The following is a 14,459-nucleotide window of genomic DNA, read 5'->3' as shown; positions in this document are numbered from 1 at the left end:
GGCACGTGTAGACGCTCCCCCATCTAGCAAATGTAATTGCACTATGTTACCATTCACTATAGAGAATCAGCTTCATAAAAGGGGAAACACTGCATTCATATCAATCAACTGTTAGTATTTATTGACTTTCTGTGTCCACATCTTTTAGGTAATGGGATGCAGATGTTTCCTTAAGCATACCTGTCAGACTGTCTGACACATTTCCAAGGCCATTTTCTTTCATCTTCAATAAAGTAGGTTACCAAATATAATCTGCACTAACTGCTCTTCTGCATTTATCAGCTATAACTGGTCAAACCCTTACACTGATACTTCCTGAAAACATTATACCACTAAAAACGTTCCACCAATCTTATCTGTGTTTCTGTTCACATATATATTGGATAAGATAAAACCTATACCCTCATCAACGTGTTTACTAATTTCCACCAAGGAGTTTATTTATTTATTTTACATCTTGGAGGTGGCTGAGATTAGACAAATGTTTTCAGCTGAAAACATATGGTGACATTCACACAATTTAGAGCTGCTCATCACTGAATTACTCATCTTTCTCCCCAAACCAGGCAGCCAACATATTCTAGTTACAATTTCCAAATCAAATTGCATGCTTTTACCACATAGCAAAATTTAGACTTTAACACCCTCATAGGAGAAATTCAAGTATGAGGACAGGGGTTCACCGATAAATTATGTGACTAGACAATGGCATAATCCCAGGTGTTTAGCACTCAATAACACATCAGGAAAAAGAGAAAGCACCTTGATATAATATTTTGGAGCAATAAAAATATTACTCAGAGCTCTCCCATATAAATCTCTATGTCCGCTGTTGTAATGCTGTAAATATAAGCATAGTGAACCAGACTATCCTGAACCTGACTATTTTTCTCTCAACAATGTAACCAGCAGAGGAAGCTGTACAAAGGGGTACAACTACTACTGTCATTTTCTATTAACATAAGTCACTGAATGCAGAGGATTTTTTAAGATTGTTTTATCCTTGTTTTGCTTGCAACAATAAACAATGTCTAAGTTCAAGAGTTTTGTTTTTTTTTTTACCTCTACAGTGGTATACAGGAAAAAGAAAGTCATTTAAGAAAAGAAAAATCAGCAGTGAACAAAGATAGATTACTAAAGGAAGAACATGAGCAAATGAGGCCCAGGAAAGAAAAAGACTATTAGAAACCCCATATGCAACACATTTAGTAAGTCAGGAAAGGGAAACCATGTGCGTTTTAGGGAAACCTCATTCTTATGACATCTGTGTTTGCATTGTTATTTGCACACCATCACTAAAGTCTGGTTGGTCTGACAGAGGTTGTAAAGAGGTAATTCTTCATTCTGACAATTCAAATCTAATATCATGCCACTGCTTTCTAGTTCAGCTGTAAAAGGCAGTCATGCTATGCTTCTGCCTCCCATTGTTAAAGTTGTAGGAAAACTGGATTTTACATCGTGGCAGAACACATGGCTGAGAAAAGACAGAGAAGTGAGTGGACTACTGATTCATGCACTCTGGGCTGGGTTTTACAGCTCCATCTGCAGGCATTTTTCATCAAGGGAGAGTCAAGATGACCAATGGTCAACTGGGGCAGTTAAGCTGCTCGATGGTCGACTGAGGATTTGCCAAGGAGTAAAGAGTTGGTTGTGCTTGCTCCATTCCACCTTACTTGCAATCCCTGGCCCAGGAGATGTGCCCACACAAAAGGAGGCACGGCTGGAGTAAGTCAGGTGGCTGAGGAACCCTTCCAGCAGTCCTGAGGTTTTCAGGATAGGAACACTAGTTTATTTTATATTGGATAGGAAAGCCTACTCACCAAAAATGTTTGTCTTTACTGTAATGGAAAGATGAGTATTGTTCCTCAAGATTTCAAGGGCTTTCACAAAAGTAATGTTCTCAAAGTTCTGCCCATTTACTTCCATTATCTTTTAAGGGGGAAAAAAATAATTTTTAGACTGAATATCATTAACTGTCTTCAATGCTCTAAATGTACTATTTAATGAGATAAAACAGGCAGCATAAAAATCTTCAGAGGCTACTATACTGCTATCTTTATGGATAGTACAAAAATAGTAGATAGTACAAAACGATTCCTTAATTTAAAAAATCCTAATACTTAAATGTAAAAGGTTCCTGTATACAAGTCTATATGAATAAACAGGCTTATAAGTTACTTTTGATAGGTTATAATTACAGTACATCTCTTTAACAGTGTTTCTTAAAACAAACCATTTTCATGATACTTTTGACTTTTCCACAGTATTTTTAATTTGAAAAAAGAATTCCACATTCAAAGTGTAATCCTTCAACTAGCACAGAGTTCACTCAGTAATGGGCAAATGCCTACTATTTTAAGTCTTTTAATTTCAAATGAATATGTTCTTGAATATGCTGTAACTGGTCGACAAAGTATTGTTAAAATTACATTGGACTCATGAATATTTTTATGGAACATTACCTGATCGCCACGCTTCAGCCCAACTTCTGCTGCTTTGCTGCCTGTTTCTACAGTCTCTACAAATATACCAAAACCCTTCTCACTTCCTCCCAGGAGGCTGAAATACAGAGGCGAGTCTCTGGAAGCCTTCTGCAGGGTAATCTGCCTCCATTTTGCCTTGGCAGCACAAGCAATATTCAACAACCTGAGGTGCCCCTTCATTTTCTGTAAACCAGAACACACACAAGTAAATACAATGTTTCTTCCACTAGAACTGGAAACATGATTGATAAGAAGGAACTACAGGAAAATGAAACTATATTTTTAAGAATCCAGCTCTTAAGAAATAATCCCTGTTATTTCTTATTTAGGGCAATTGGCTAGTTAGTTTAGGTGTCTGTACACAAATGCACAGAGCCTGGGAAACAAGAACTGGAAGGAAGAATTGGAAGCCCCTGCACAGTCACAGAGCTACGACGTGATCGGAGTAACAGAGACCTGGTGGGAGCTTGCATGACTGGAGCATGGTCATGGGCAGGTACAAACTGTGCAGGAAGGACAGGCAGGGAGAAGAGGAGGAAAAGTTGTGCTGTAGGTAAAACAGCTGTACGATTGCTCACAGCTCCAGTATGAAACTGGAGACAGGCCTGTTGAAAGTCTCTGGGTTAAGGTTGGAGGGGAGAGCAGCAAGGGTGATGTTGAAGTGGGGGTCTGCTATAGACCAGATGAGGCTTTCTTCAAACAGCTAGCAGAAGGTTCCCGATCATAAGCCCTGGTTCTCATGCGGGATTTCAATCACTCTGACATCTCCTGGGAGGGCAATACAGCAGTGCGCAGGCAATCCACGAAGTTTTTGGACAACTTCCTGGTGCCAGTGTGGCACCGGTCAACTAGTGGCCATGCTCTTCTTGACCTGCTGGCTCACAAACAGGGATGAATAGGTGGGGAAAGCAGCAGTCGTTGGACAGCAGTGACCACGAGATGATTGAGTTCAGGATCCTGAGGAAAGCAAGGATGAAGAGCAGCAGAGTACAGACCCCAGACTTCAGAAAAATAGACTTCAACTTGCTCAGGGAACTCATGGGCAGGATCCCCTGGGAAGCCAGTCTGAGGAGAAGAAGAGTCCAGGACAGCTGGCTGTACTTCAAAGAAACTAGCAAGAAACTAGAAAGACTAGCAAGTATGGCAGAAAACCAGCTTGGATTAGCAGGGAACTCTTCAGTAACCTAAATCACAAAAAGGAAGCTTGTACGTGTAATCTTGGACAAATAACTAGGGAGGAATATAAGCATTGATCGGGCATGCAGGGATGAAGTCAGGAAGGCCAAAGTGCAATTGGAGTTGCAGCTAGGCAAGGGATGTGAGGGGGTAACAAGAAGGGTTTCTACAAGTACGTCGGTAGCAAGAGGAGGATCAGGGAAAGTGTGGGTCCTTTACTGAATGGGGGAGGCAACCTTGTGATGGAGGATGCTGAAAAGACTGAAGTGCTCAATGCCTTCTTCGCCTTAGTCTTCACAGGCATGGTCAGCTCCCAGACTACTGCAGAGTTTGGGGAGGAGGTGAGCAGCCAACAGTTGCAAAAGAACAGGTTAGGAACTATTTAGAAAATCTGGACGTATACAAGTCCATGGGCTGGACAGGATGCACCCAAGAGTGCTGAAGGAGTTGGACAATATAATTGCAGAGCCCCTGGCCATCATCTTGGAAAACTTATGACTATCAGGAGAGATCCCAGATGACTGGGAAAGGGCAAACATAGTGCCCATTTTTAAGAAAGAGAAAAAGGAGGATCCAGGGAACTACAGACTAGTCAGCCTCACCTCAGTCTCTGGAAAAATCATGGAATCTCCAAGGAATCCATTTCAAAGCACCTAGAGAAGAAAGTGATTAGGACCAGTCAGCATGCATTCACCAGGGGCAAGTCATGCCTGACCAACCTGACTGCCTTTTATAATGAGGCAACTGGCTCTGTGGATGCGGGGAAAGCAGTGGATGTGATATACCTTGACTTTAGCAACTGTTTTGATACCATCTCCCACAGCATTCTTGCAAGCAAGATAAGGAAATACAGGTTGGGTGAATGGACTGTAAGGTGGATAGAAAACTGGCTGGACCATTGGGCTTAACGGGCAATGATCAATGGCTCGAGGTCCAGTTGGCAGCCACTATCAAGTGGAGTGCCCCAGCGATTGGTCTTGGGGCCAGTTTTGTTCAGTATTTTCATCAATGACCTGGACTATGGCACAGACCGCCATCTTCCTCAGAAAGTGTGCAGATGACACCAAGCTGGGGGCAGCAGTAGATACGCTAGAGGGTAGGGCTAGAATTCAGAGTGACCTAGACAAATTGCAGTACTGGACCAAAAGAAATCTCATGAGGTTCAACAAGGACAAATGCAAAGTCCTGTACTTAGGACGGAACAATCCCATGCACCAGTACAGCTCTGCAGAAAGGACATGGGGGTTACAGAGAACAATAAGCTGAACATGAGCCAGTATTGTGTCCTTGTTGCCAGGAAGGCTAACGGCATACTGAGCTATATCAGTAGGTGTGTTGCCAGCAGGTCAACAGATCTGATTATTCCCCTCTATTCTGCACTGGTGAGGCCACATGTGGAGCAGTGTTCAGTTTTGGGTCCCCCACTACTGAAAGGATGTGGACAATTTCGAAAGTCCAGCAGAGGGCAACAAAAAAATGGTTCTGGGCCTGAGGCAGATGACTTATGAGGGCAGGCTGAGGGAACTGGGCTTAATTAATTTGGAGAAGAGAAGACTGAAGTGGGGATTTAATAGCAGCTTTCAACTACTTGAATGGGGGTTCAAAAGATGATGGAGCTGGACTGTTCTCAGTGGTGGCAGATGACAGAACAAGAAGCAATGGTCTCAAGTTGCAGCAAGGGAACTTTAGATTAGACATGAGGATGAATTTTCTCACTAGGAAGATAGTAAACACTGGAGCAGGTTACCCAGACAGGTTGTAGAACCTCATCCTTGGATGTTTTTAAGACCCAGCTAGACAAAGCTTTGGCTGGGATGATCTAATTGGTGATGTTCCTGCTTTGAGCAAGGGGTTGGACCAGATGACTTTCTGAGGTCCCTTCTAATCCTAATTTTCTATGATTCTTGGAAAAACATAGAGGCAGAAAAATGAATACTGTCTACATCATTTTACTCCTGGACTTGAGATAATCAGTTATGATTTAGAACAAATAAGTTTCTGTTAAAGGTGCCTATAAATTGCCACCATGTAACAACTCTTTTTTATATTCTCAAATCAGATAAAAAATAAGACACCAATCACCTCAAGGCAAGATACTGATTACTTATAAACCTACCGTATTTTCCAAGTTTTTTTCAAATTCTTCCAGAAAACGTGTCATAGCAGGATCTCCTTCAAAATCATTAAAATGATTGTTTACCCACAATAAGACCACTCTGGTAACCTGGAGAAATAACATTGACACAAAGGTGTTTTAATTGTGGTTCCTGTTGGTGTTTTGGAGGGAGAGGATAGGAGAAGTAGTTTGTTTGGTTTAGTAATTAATATTAAGATACAAACATGACAAGATGTATATGCTATAAACGAGGGCTATCATTTAATTGCGACTAAAGCATAAATCATTGTTCGTGTTAATTTTTTTAATGCAATAATTGTGCGCGTGGTTTTGGATCCTGCATCCAGTCTCCGCTCTGCCACCATCACCGCAACCTCCAGGCTGCTCCGCATGCAGTGGTGGCAGTGCAGAGGACTTCATGGCAGCCCAGGCATGGACTCTGGGGGGCTGCAGCAGGGTGAGGAGGGGTGTGCACAGGGCACAGACATGCAGCCGCAGCCTGCATATGGCCAGAAACACAGCCCAACAGCATGTGGAGTAGCACACAGCAGGTAAGTCTGTGAAGGAGAAGGGGCATGGAGGGGTGTGCGGGGTGCAGATTGAAGTCCCCAGAAGGAGGGAGTCGGGCAGAGGCTGGGGTAGTTTGTGTGATGAAACCATGGGCAGCTTGTCCAGGGAGGCTCGGGCCACTGTGCACAACCCCAGGGGAGGTCTGGAGGGCACATGCCTCCCGGATTAGTGCATAGGGCAGAGGCAGGTTGCCATTGTTCAGTGGGCTCTGCTCCCCACTGCTGTTACCTTCAGAGCCACATGATGCCATGCTGTGCCTCCCACCAGCAGGTAGGTAGGGGACCAGGTGCAGCCAGCAAGCAACTCTCAGGACAAAGGCAGGAGGGCACAGAGCCTCAGCATGCAGCAGGCAGCCCACCTATGGCCTGTGCACAAATTTGGGGGGCACATGCTCCCCATGCCTCCCCCCAAGGTGCACGCAGCAATGGGAGCCCCCCCATGCCCCAGATGAGCCGCCCATGGCTCTGTCCCATGACCCGGCCAAGCCCTGGAGCACCATTTACCCCAGCCCCCATATATCCCTTCCCTCTCCCACATCCATTCCCCCACACAGACTTACCTGCTGGGCGGTATCTGTGCATGTGTGTCAGCCCCTCACTCCCAAGTCACAGCCCCACCCCAGCCCTGCTGCTGCCCCTTACTCCTGACCTACAGTACCCTACATCCTGCCAGGGCATGTGGGAACCCCCCTCCCCAGACTCCAAACAACACATACCCACAGACCCCCCCCCACACCTTCACAAATTCCACCCCCACACATGCCACCCCCAACCCAACCATACACAGTACTCCCCATTACTGAGTTTTTCTGCACATAAATTTTGAGTTTGTAGCTGTGCAATTAAAATTGTGATATAATTGTGACTAATGTTTTAATTGCGCAACTAATTGTGATCAATTTTTTTAATTGGTTGACTGCCCTACTATAAACAAATCTGACATTCCATTGTTTTCAGCAGTAAGTTCACAGTCTTTTCAAAGCTCAAAACTATAAACAGGTCATTTTTACTTTTTTTCTTGACTGCACAGTTAAAATGATGAAGTAAGGGAAAATCAAATTGGATCTGATGGCCTGTATTACTATTTTTCTTGAACCTGCACTTATCCTTTCCCCTTTTATTTGTAATTTTCTTTGCTTAATTCAGGAACCTTAAACTTTCATTCATTGTCACAGTGAAAGGTCATTTCTTTAAGAATAATTTATAGGAAATACACTATAATAATAAAACATTATATTCTGAAAGCTTTTTCACTAACTTTCGATACTGCCTTTCACTGTGCTACAGAATTCTTGTAAAACTCTCATAATATAGTAAATCTGTTTCATAGTTTCATAGCTGGTAGGGTCGGAAGGGACCTGAGCAGATCATCAAGTCCGACCCCCTGCCATGGCAAGAAAGAGTACTGGGGTCAAACGACCCCAGTAAGGTGTTCATCTAACCTCCTCTTAAAGACCCCCAGGGTAGGAGCCAGCACCACGTCTCTTGGAAGTTGGTTCCAGGTCCTAGCCGCCCTGACAGTGAAGTAGCACCTCCTGATGTCTAGTCTGAATCTACCCTCTGCCAGCTTGTGACCTTTATTTCTAGTCACTCCTGGTAGTGCTCGGGGTAACAGGAACTCCCCCAATGCCTGCTGGTCCCCTCTGACTAGTCTGTAACAGGCCACTAGATCCCCCCTCAGCCTTCTCTTGTGGAGGCTGAACAGATTTAGGTCCCATAGCCTCTCCTCGTAGGGCCTGCCCTGCTGGCCCCGATCATGAAAGTGGCCCTCCTCTGGACCCTCTCCATGTTGTCCACGTCCCTCCTGAAGTGCGGCGCCCAGAACTGGATGCAGTACTCCAACTGCGGCCTGACCAGTGCCACATAGAGGGGGAGGATCACCTCCTTGGACCTGCCTGAGATGCATCTGTGGATGCATGACAATGTGTGGTTGGCCTTCCTGACCGCATCCCCATGTTCATTTTGGCATCAATAAGATCCTTTTCTGCCTCTGTACTGACAAATAGGGAGTTCCCCAGCCTGTAGTTATGCTGCTGGTTCTTCCTCCCCAGGTGCAGCACCTGGCACTTGTCAGTGTTGAAACCCATCCTGTTCTCATCCGCCCACCCCTGTAACATGTCCAGATCCGACTGCAGCCTATTCCTCCCTTCTAGTGTGCCCACATCCCCCCACATCTTAGTGTCATCAGCAAATTTGAACAGGGTGCTTTTTACCCCCTCGTCCAAGTCGCTGATGAAGATGTTGAACAGTGCAGGCCCGAGGACCGAGCCCTGGGGGACCCCACTGCCCACATCCCTCCAGGTCGAAAATGACCCATCCACCACCACTCTCTGGGTGCGGCCCTCCAGCCAGTTAGTGACCCATTTGACTGTGTAGGTGTCGACACCACAGTCCCCTAGTTTTTTAATGAGAATGGGGTGGGAGACAGCGTCAAAGGGCTTCCTGAAGTCCAGAAAGACTACGTCCATTGCTACCCCTGCGTCTAAGGATTTTATGACCTGGTCATAGAAGGCCACCAGGTTGGTCTGACAGGACCTGCCTCTAATGAACCCATGTTGGTTGCCCCTAAGCATAACCTCCCCTGCTGGCCCCTCATGGACATGCGCCAGGATAATTCTCTCAAAAAGCTTCCCTAGGATCAAGGTAAGACTAACTGGCCTATAGTTTCCTGGGTCCTCCTTCCTCCCTTTTTGGGAACCACACTGGCCCTTTTCCAGTCATCTGGCACCACACCGGAGCACCACGAGTGCTCGTAAAGCCATGCCAGGGGGCCCGCAATGACCTCTGCTAATTCCCTCAGCACTCTGGGGTGGAGATCATCAGTACCAGCTGATTTAAAGTGCTCAAAAATCCACATTAACAGAAGTTTAACAATGACAGCAATTTCACTCCTTAAAAAATGTATTCCTTCCTGTTTTATCTGCTGAGATAGCTTTTTTCCTTGCAAATCAAAAATAAAAATGTTGCCATATGCAACAGTGCTAAATTTCCACTTACATAAAAATGGTGTTGAAACCATGGCTTGATAAAAAGTAATTTGCATTCTTTATCCCTATGCTCTCAGTTCATTTTTAAAAGTAGTGTATTGAGAGGAAACACTTCTTTTAAGTATATGCTGTTTCAGAACGTCCTGTCACTAGAGTATCAACTAATATAAAATAGAAGTTAATTTCAAAGGTTTTTTGTAGACCTGCACATTTTTTCTTCTCTTTTTTTTTTTTTTTTTAAAATAAGTGATGGTGACTGTCAGAGTGAACAGCAGAAAAGTAGAAAGAAGCAACTATATGAAACACAGCTGTAAGGCACAGGAAAAGTGTGTAATTTTAGAAACTGGCTTCTTCACTGCTCTGCTATTTTGTTTTAGCTCAAATCTAGTATATACATGATAAAGTCGAACTAGAGCATTATTGCCACCTTTTAAACTAATAGGCTATAAACTAAAACCCCAGACTGCATAACTTTTTCCTATGTGAGAGTACAGTTACCTGACAGCTAGTCACACCTCCATTTCCAGAAGTACTTTTATTAGTTGCCTTAATGGGTGGTACCATGGTCATAGAAAAATGCTTAATGCATTTAAAAGCTGCATTCCACAAAAAAAGTAGAAGACAGATGCAATGTATCGCCATGAAAGAAACACTGATATGCCCAAGAAATTATTTGCTAATAGAAAGGTTTTTCTAAGAGGACTCAGTGTGTTATTTATACTCAAAATATAGGACAATATAGCAAAATATTTACGCCATGTGAAATTCATCAACATAGGTCTAGATTTGGATGCCATGAGACTTGATGGCATTTGTATTTTAAAATCAGAGACCATATACTGTAAAGGGCTGCACGGGTGTATCAGAATTTGAAATCAAACATTACATGCCTGCAACAACATGAAAGAATGCTTCCTGATGCTACTGAAATCATACACCATTCTTAAATAAATTATGCTTTGATTATTTTGGAACCATCACAATTTAGCAGCTCTGCAAATGAGGATGCGTTTGAGAAATTTTCAGCAAGAACATTTATCTGTAAGTCATAAACAAACCTTATCCCTGAGGCTATCTATTTTAAACCACTCCAAGAGCTTATCCCCAACTTCCAAGGGGCTCGAGAGAAATGTTCTATATGTTAAAAGGAAGTCTTCTATGTATGTTGGATCAACGATGGAATGCTCTTCTATTAAATGTGTGATGAGTCGCTCAGGTGTTGCCTTAAAAATAAAAAATTAAAAAAAATTAAGGGGGCTTCAGAAAACGATACACAGTTCCTAATCCTACTCCATGACACTATCCAGACTTTAGATTAGATCCATGCAATATTTTCTTTGCCTGATAAACTCTTAGAAAGGGATCAGCAAAAACAGGTTACATCCAGATCTCCCATTTCTTTCTTCCTGGACACTTTTGGCGCCTATACACAAGCATGGAGGCAGCTCTGGCACGTGGAATTCCAGTGCGTCAGAACAGACTCGATCAATCAAATCTGCTGGAGCGTGGCAATTACTGTGCTTTAGCAGTCTCCTGTGTCTCATGTATCAGCATCCCCACACTTAAAAATGGCAGCAGGGGTGCTTGAACAAGTCATTTTTAAGCATGGGGACACTGATACAAGACATGGCAGTGCTTTAATTAGAGCAGCTCTTGGAGCTACTCTAATTAAAGCACAACCCCCCCCCCCCCCCCGGAGCACTATAAAAAAGTGCTCTTCATAGGAGTAGCAAGTTGCTAGAACAAACGAGTACATTTCCTAGGTTAAAAAAGCAATGAAGTCCCTCTTCTAAACCAATACAACATATATAGACAGTAGATATAAAAACAGTATACTTTTTAAACAAAATCCAAAAAAAATCTTTGCTGAACAGATCCTACTTTACTGACAAGGAACAGCTAGTATATTTACATGAAAATCTAAATCCTTTCTAATCAAACTGTTTTAGAATAGATAAAACTGAACATCTGTCCTGGGTTCTCACCATATTTTTAAAAAATTAAGATGTAATAGATTGACAAGAAAATTATTTAGCAAGTAAAGAAAAGTCACCTTAATAACTATGTGTCCTTTCCTGGTTCCACTGCGATCCAGCTCTCTGTGCTCCTTTACCATAACAATTTCTCCTTCTTCCTCAACTTTATGAGTGTTTTTTTCCACGTGGTTCAGAATGCGCCAATAATCTTGCTGGGCTATGCATACAAACTGTGCCAGAAAAACATGGGGACACTTAACAAATCTGTAGTAGGTAATCACACCTCCATGCACCAAACCCAGACCCATGTTATACAGCAGTGCTAACTTACCATTTGACATCAATCCAGTTCTGTCCTGTCTAGTTCCAGTAGATATTAAATTATGGACTACAAGTGAAATTACTATAGGATAATATATTTAACAAAATGCTATACTGTACTCTTGTTGGGCTCTGTAAGAAGCAGTCTTAAAAGAGAACTTACTTCTTTAAAAAGTGGAAATGTATATTCTCTATTTAACTGTGCTTGCTGCATTTCAGATGCACAGAAACAGCATGACTAGGGTCCTTTAACAGCCCATGACTTCAGCACAAATAGTTCCTGTTTCTCATGTGACAGCAAACGGAAAAAAAAATCTGAACCACCAAAAAAAAGAAGGAAAATTATAACTAACCTAAGATCAACAAAATGAGGTAGAAATTTTCTTTATTCTATTTCTAGAAAAAGGTAATTGCATTAGATGAAAACAGACTATTTTTTGAACCCTTAAAATCATAAGAGGGTTATAGGCAGACAAGGTTCCTTGGGCGAATCTGATATCTTTTATTAGTCCAACCCAAATAGTTGGAGAATAGTTATTAAGCAAGCTTTCGGGTTCAAAACCCTTTATCAGGCTAAGGAAGTTTCAGCAGTTGGTGTATGCTCTTCCTTGATGGAATGAAAAGTAAAGAAGCCAAGAGGGTTATATGCATATATAAACTTACCTGACAGTCATCTACTTTGGTTCTAACCACTCCATTCATATACTGTTTTTCCAGAGAAGGAGTAATCCCAAAACTATTTCCCATACAGAGATTTTCAGTTTTCCCATCTGGATAGCTGATCTCCACAGTGCCATTTAAAATAACATACCAAGAATCAAGCTAGAGGGAATTAAAAAAAAAATGTGACTCTGGGCAAATTTTTGTACAGAAGATGTTTCATTATTCATCTCTCAGAAAAATTAACCCACATGGTAGAAAACGCATTGTTACTAAAATGTCATAACAGTCCTTTCTTTATAATGTATGCTGTTCATCGTCTTATAAACAGTAAGTAAAGGAGGAATCAAATATAAATTTATTTCCCATTACACAATTTCCAGATGCTGATTCGTGGAGGAGTGACACTACAAAAAAACGATGGGCCCCATTTTCCTGTCTGACTAAACATTTTGAAACATCTGCAGGTACTGTAATCCTTTTGACAATGAATAGAGGTCTCCTTAACTCGCAGCAAGACGAAGCAATTTTTGCAGCTTGGCTGCAGCACGAGGAGCTGACTTTGCAGGCATTTCCCCGAGGGCCCCACCCCTCGCCGTTGACTGGCAGAGAGGCATATACTGGATAACAGCAAATTCCACAAAAAGTAAATTCTAGCATATAATGCATCATATTATTATAAATCTAAATATGAACTTCAAAACTAAATGTAAATATATTATAAATATAAATGTATATACAATATAAATAGTGACTTGTATCAGTCTACAAAAAATTAGAAATGCTAATTAATGCTAACCTTAATAGAAACACTATCACTTCCTTGACTGGTGCGTTCACTTTGTCTACATCACTAGCAGACAGTAACTCTCAATCACATGATCTATGGCTGCAGTGATTGTAGCACCATCTTTATGTTGCAGTAAGCACTGGGACGTTCTAAAACAGCATATTATATGAATAATACACTGGGGCTTGTTTTAGTTGATTTCATGGGAAATCACAGCCAATGCACTATTTCCTGGCAATCACGGACAATGCCGTTTTTCACCGTTTCTGTGAAAACTGCAAAACTATAAATGAAGTAGACCTCTAACAATAAGGCCATGTTCTTCCGCAATGTTTTTTAAAATCTACCTGTCAAAACAGGACAGCTGGAGGCTCAGACATGTGGAAAGATGTAAATGACTCCATTAATCCATAATAAACAGAAATTTCACAAGAGGTCAAAATGTGTTTTAAAAGTTTACTGCACCAAAAGAACAAGAGACCTCATTTATTTTTAATGCCAGAAATGACCTCTTCTTTTATAAGACAAAAAATAAAATTTTGAAAGGGTTTTTACCAGGTGGCTAGTACTTAGACTGCTAACAGCATACTAATGTTTATCTACTATAAATACAAATTAATACCATTATATATCATGATTTCAACATGTTAAAAGTGCTGAGGATCAAGACACATGCATCATTAAGGTACATGCGATAACTTACTTCTTGTCCGTCTTCAAGTATGATGGCTCCTGCTTGTTCTACCACTTCAAATATCATAACTGAACAAAGCTCTCTTCTCACAGACATGGTCATGTTTGCAAAAGCTGGGAGCTGATGCATAAATTCCAGTAATTGCTCTGTTAGATAAAGGAAATATTGATATGAAGATTGCAAGACCTGGGGCCTCTAAGGTACCAACCCCCTGACAGGTATATCAAACCTCAGAGTTAAACTCACTGAAAGAATTGCTCAGTGATATTACAATCCCTATTAGTCCCTGCGGCTAAATGAGCACAGTATGCATTTTAACAGCAATAAATGGAACTGGGCTTTTCAGTCTGATTGACTATTAAGGCATCAATCTAGCTAAGCAGAGAAACACTTGAACTTCGAGCATTTAAACATTATAACATATCCCAACTGCATGGTGATTATTAGATTGTTAATATCAGCAACACCAAACTATTTTTTTCAAAGTGTAGGAAAATAATTACAGAAGAAGTCTAAACAGTCCTAGTCTTCATATTAGTGCTAAACAACCGCCAGCTCTAGCTTACAACTTGTAGAACTGTCATTTTGGTTCAAATCCTCTGCAATTTAAGTCAGCCTTTCTGTTCTATGAGAATATGATGCCTTCACCAGGATTTGGTAACAAATTCAGCAGTTTCACAGTCAGAA

The 14,459-nt window shown here is 41.8% G+C and overlaps 1 protein-coding gene across 12 annotated transcripts in view; it reads right to left on the bottom strand.

The window, feature by feature from the left end:
- Nucleotides 1-14,459, bottom strand: part of RAPGEF6 (Rap guanine nucleotide exchange factor 6) — a 232,239-nt gene that overhangs the window by 53,189 nt on the left and 164,591 nt on the right. For all 12 annotated transcript variants that reach the window (XM_059712860.1, XM_059712858.1, XM_059712855.1 and 9 more), the window contains 7 exons: nucleotides 13,782-13,918; nucleotides 12,292-12,450; nucleotides 11,385-11,537; nucleotides 10,390-10,554; nucleotides 5,776-5,883; nucleotides 2,463-2,666; nucleotides 1,821-1,929 (listed from right to left, as the gene is read on the bottom strand). In XM_059712860.1, the coding sequence (XP_059568843.1) occupies nucleotides 1,821-1,929; nucleotides 2,463-2,666; nucleotides 5,776-5,883; nucleotides 10,390-10,554; nucleotides 11,385-11,537; nucleotides 12,292-12,450; nucleotides 13,782-13,918 (1,035 nt within the window). The remainder of the gene's footprint in view (nucleotides 1-1,820; nucleotides 1,930-2,462; nucleotides 2,667-5,775; nucleotides 5,884-10,389; nucleotides 10,555-11,384; nucleotides 11,538-12,291; nucleotides 12,451-13,781; nucleotides 13,919-14,459) is intronic.

The sequence above is a fragment of the Alligator mississippiensis genome, chromosome 9 (assembly GCF_030867095.1).
Source record: "Alligator mississippiensis isolate rAllMis1 chromosome 9, rAllMis1, whole genome shotgun sequence".
Classification (NCBI taxonomy): Eukaryota; Metazoa; Chordata; order Crocodylia; family Alligatoridae; genus Alligator; species Alligator mississippiensis.
The sequence above is the reverse complement of the archived record's forward strand: the minus strand, read 5'-3'. Positions and strand labels throughout refer to the sequence as shown.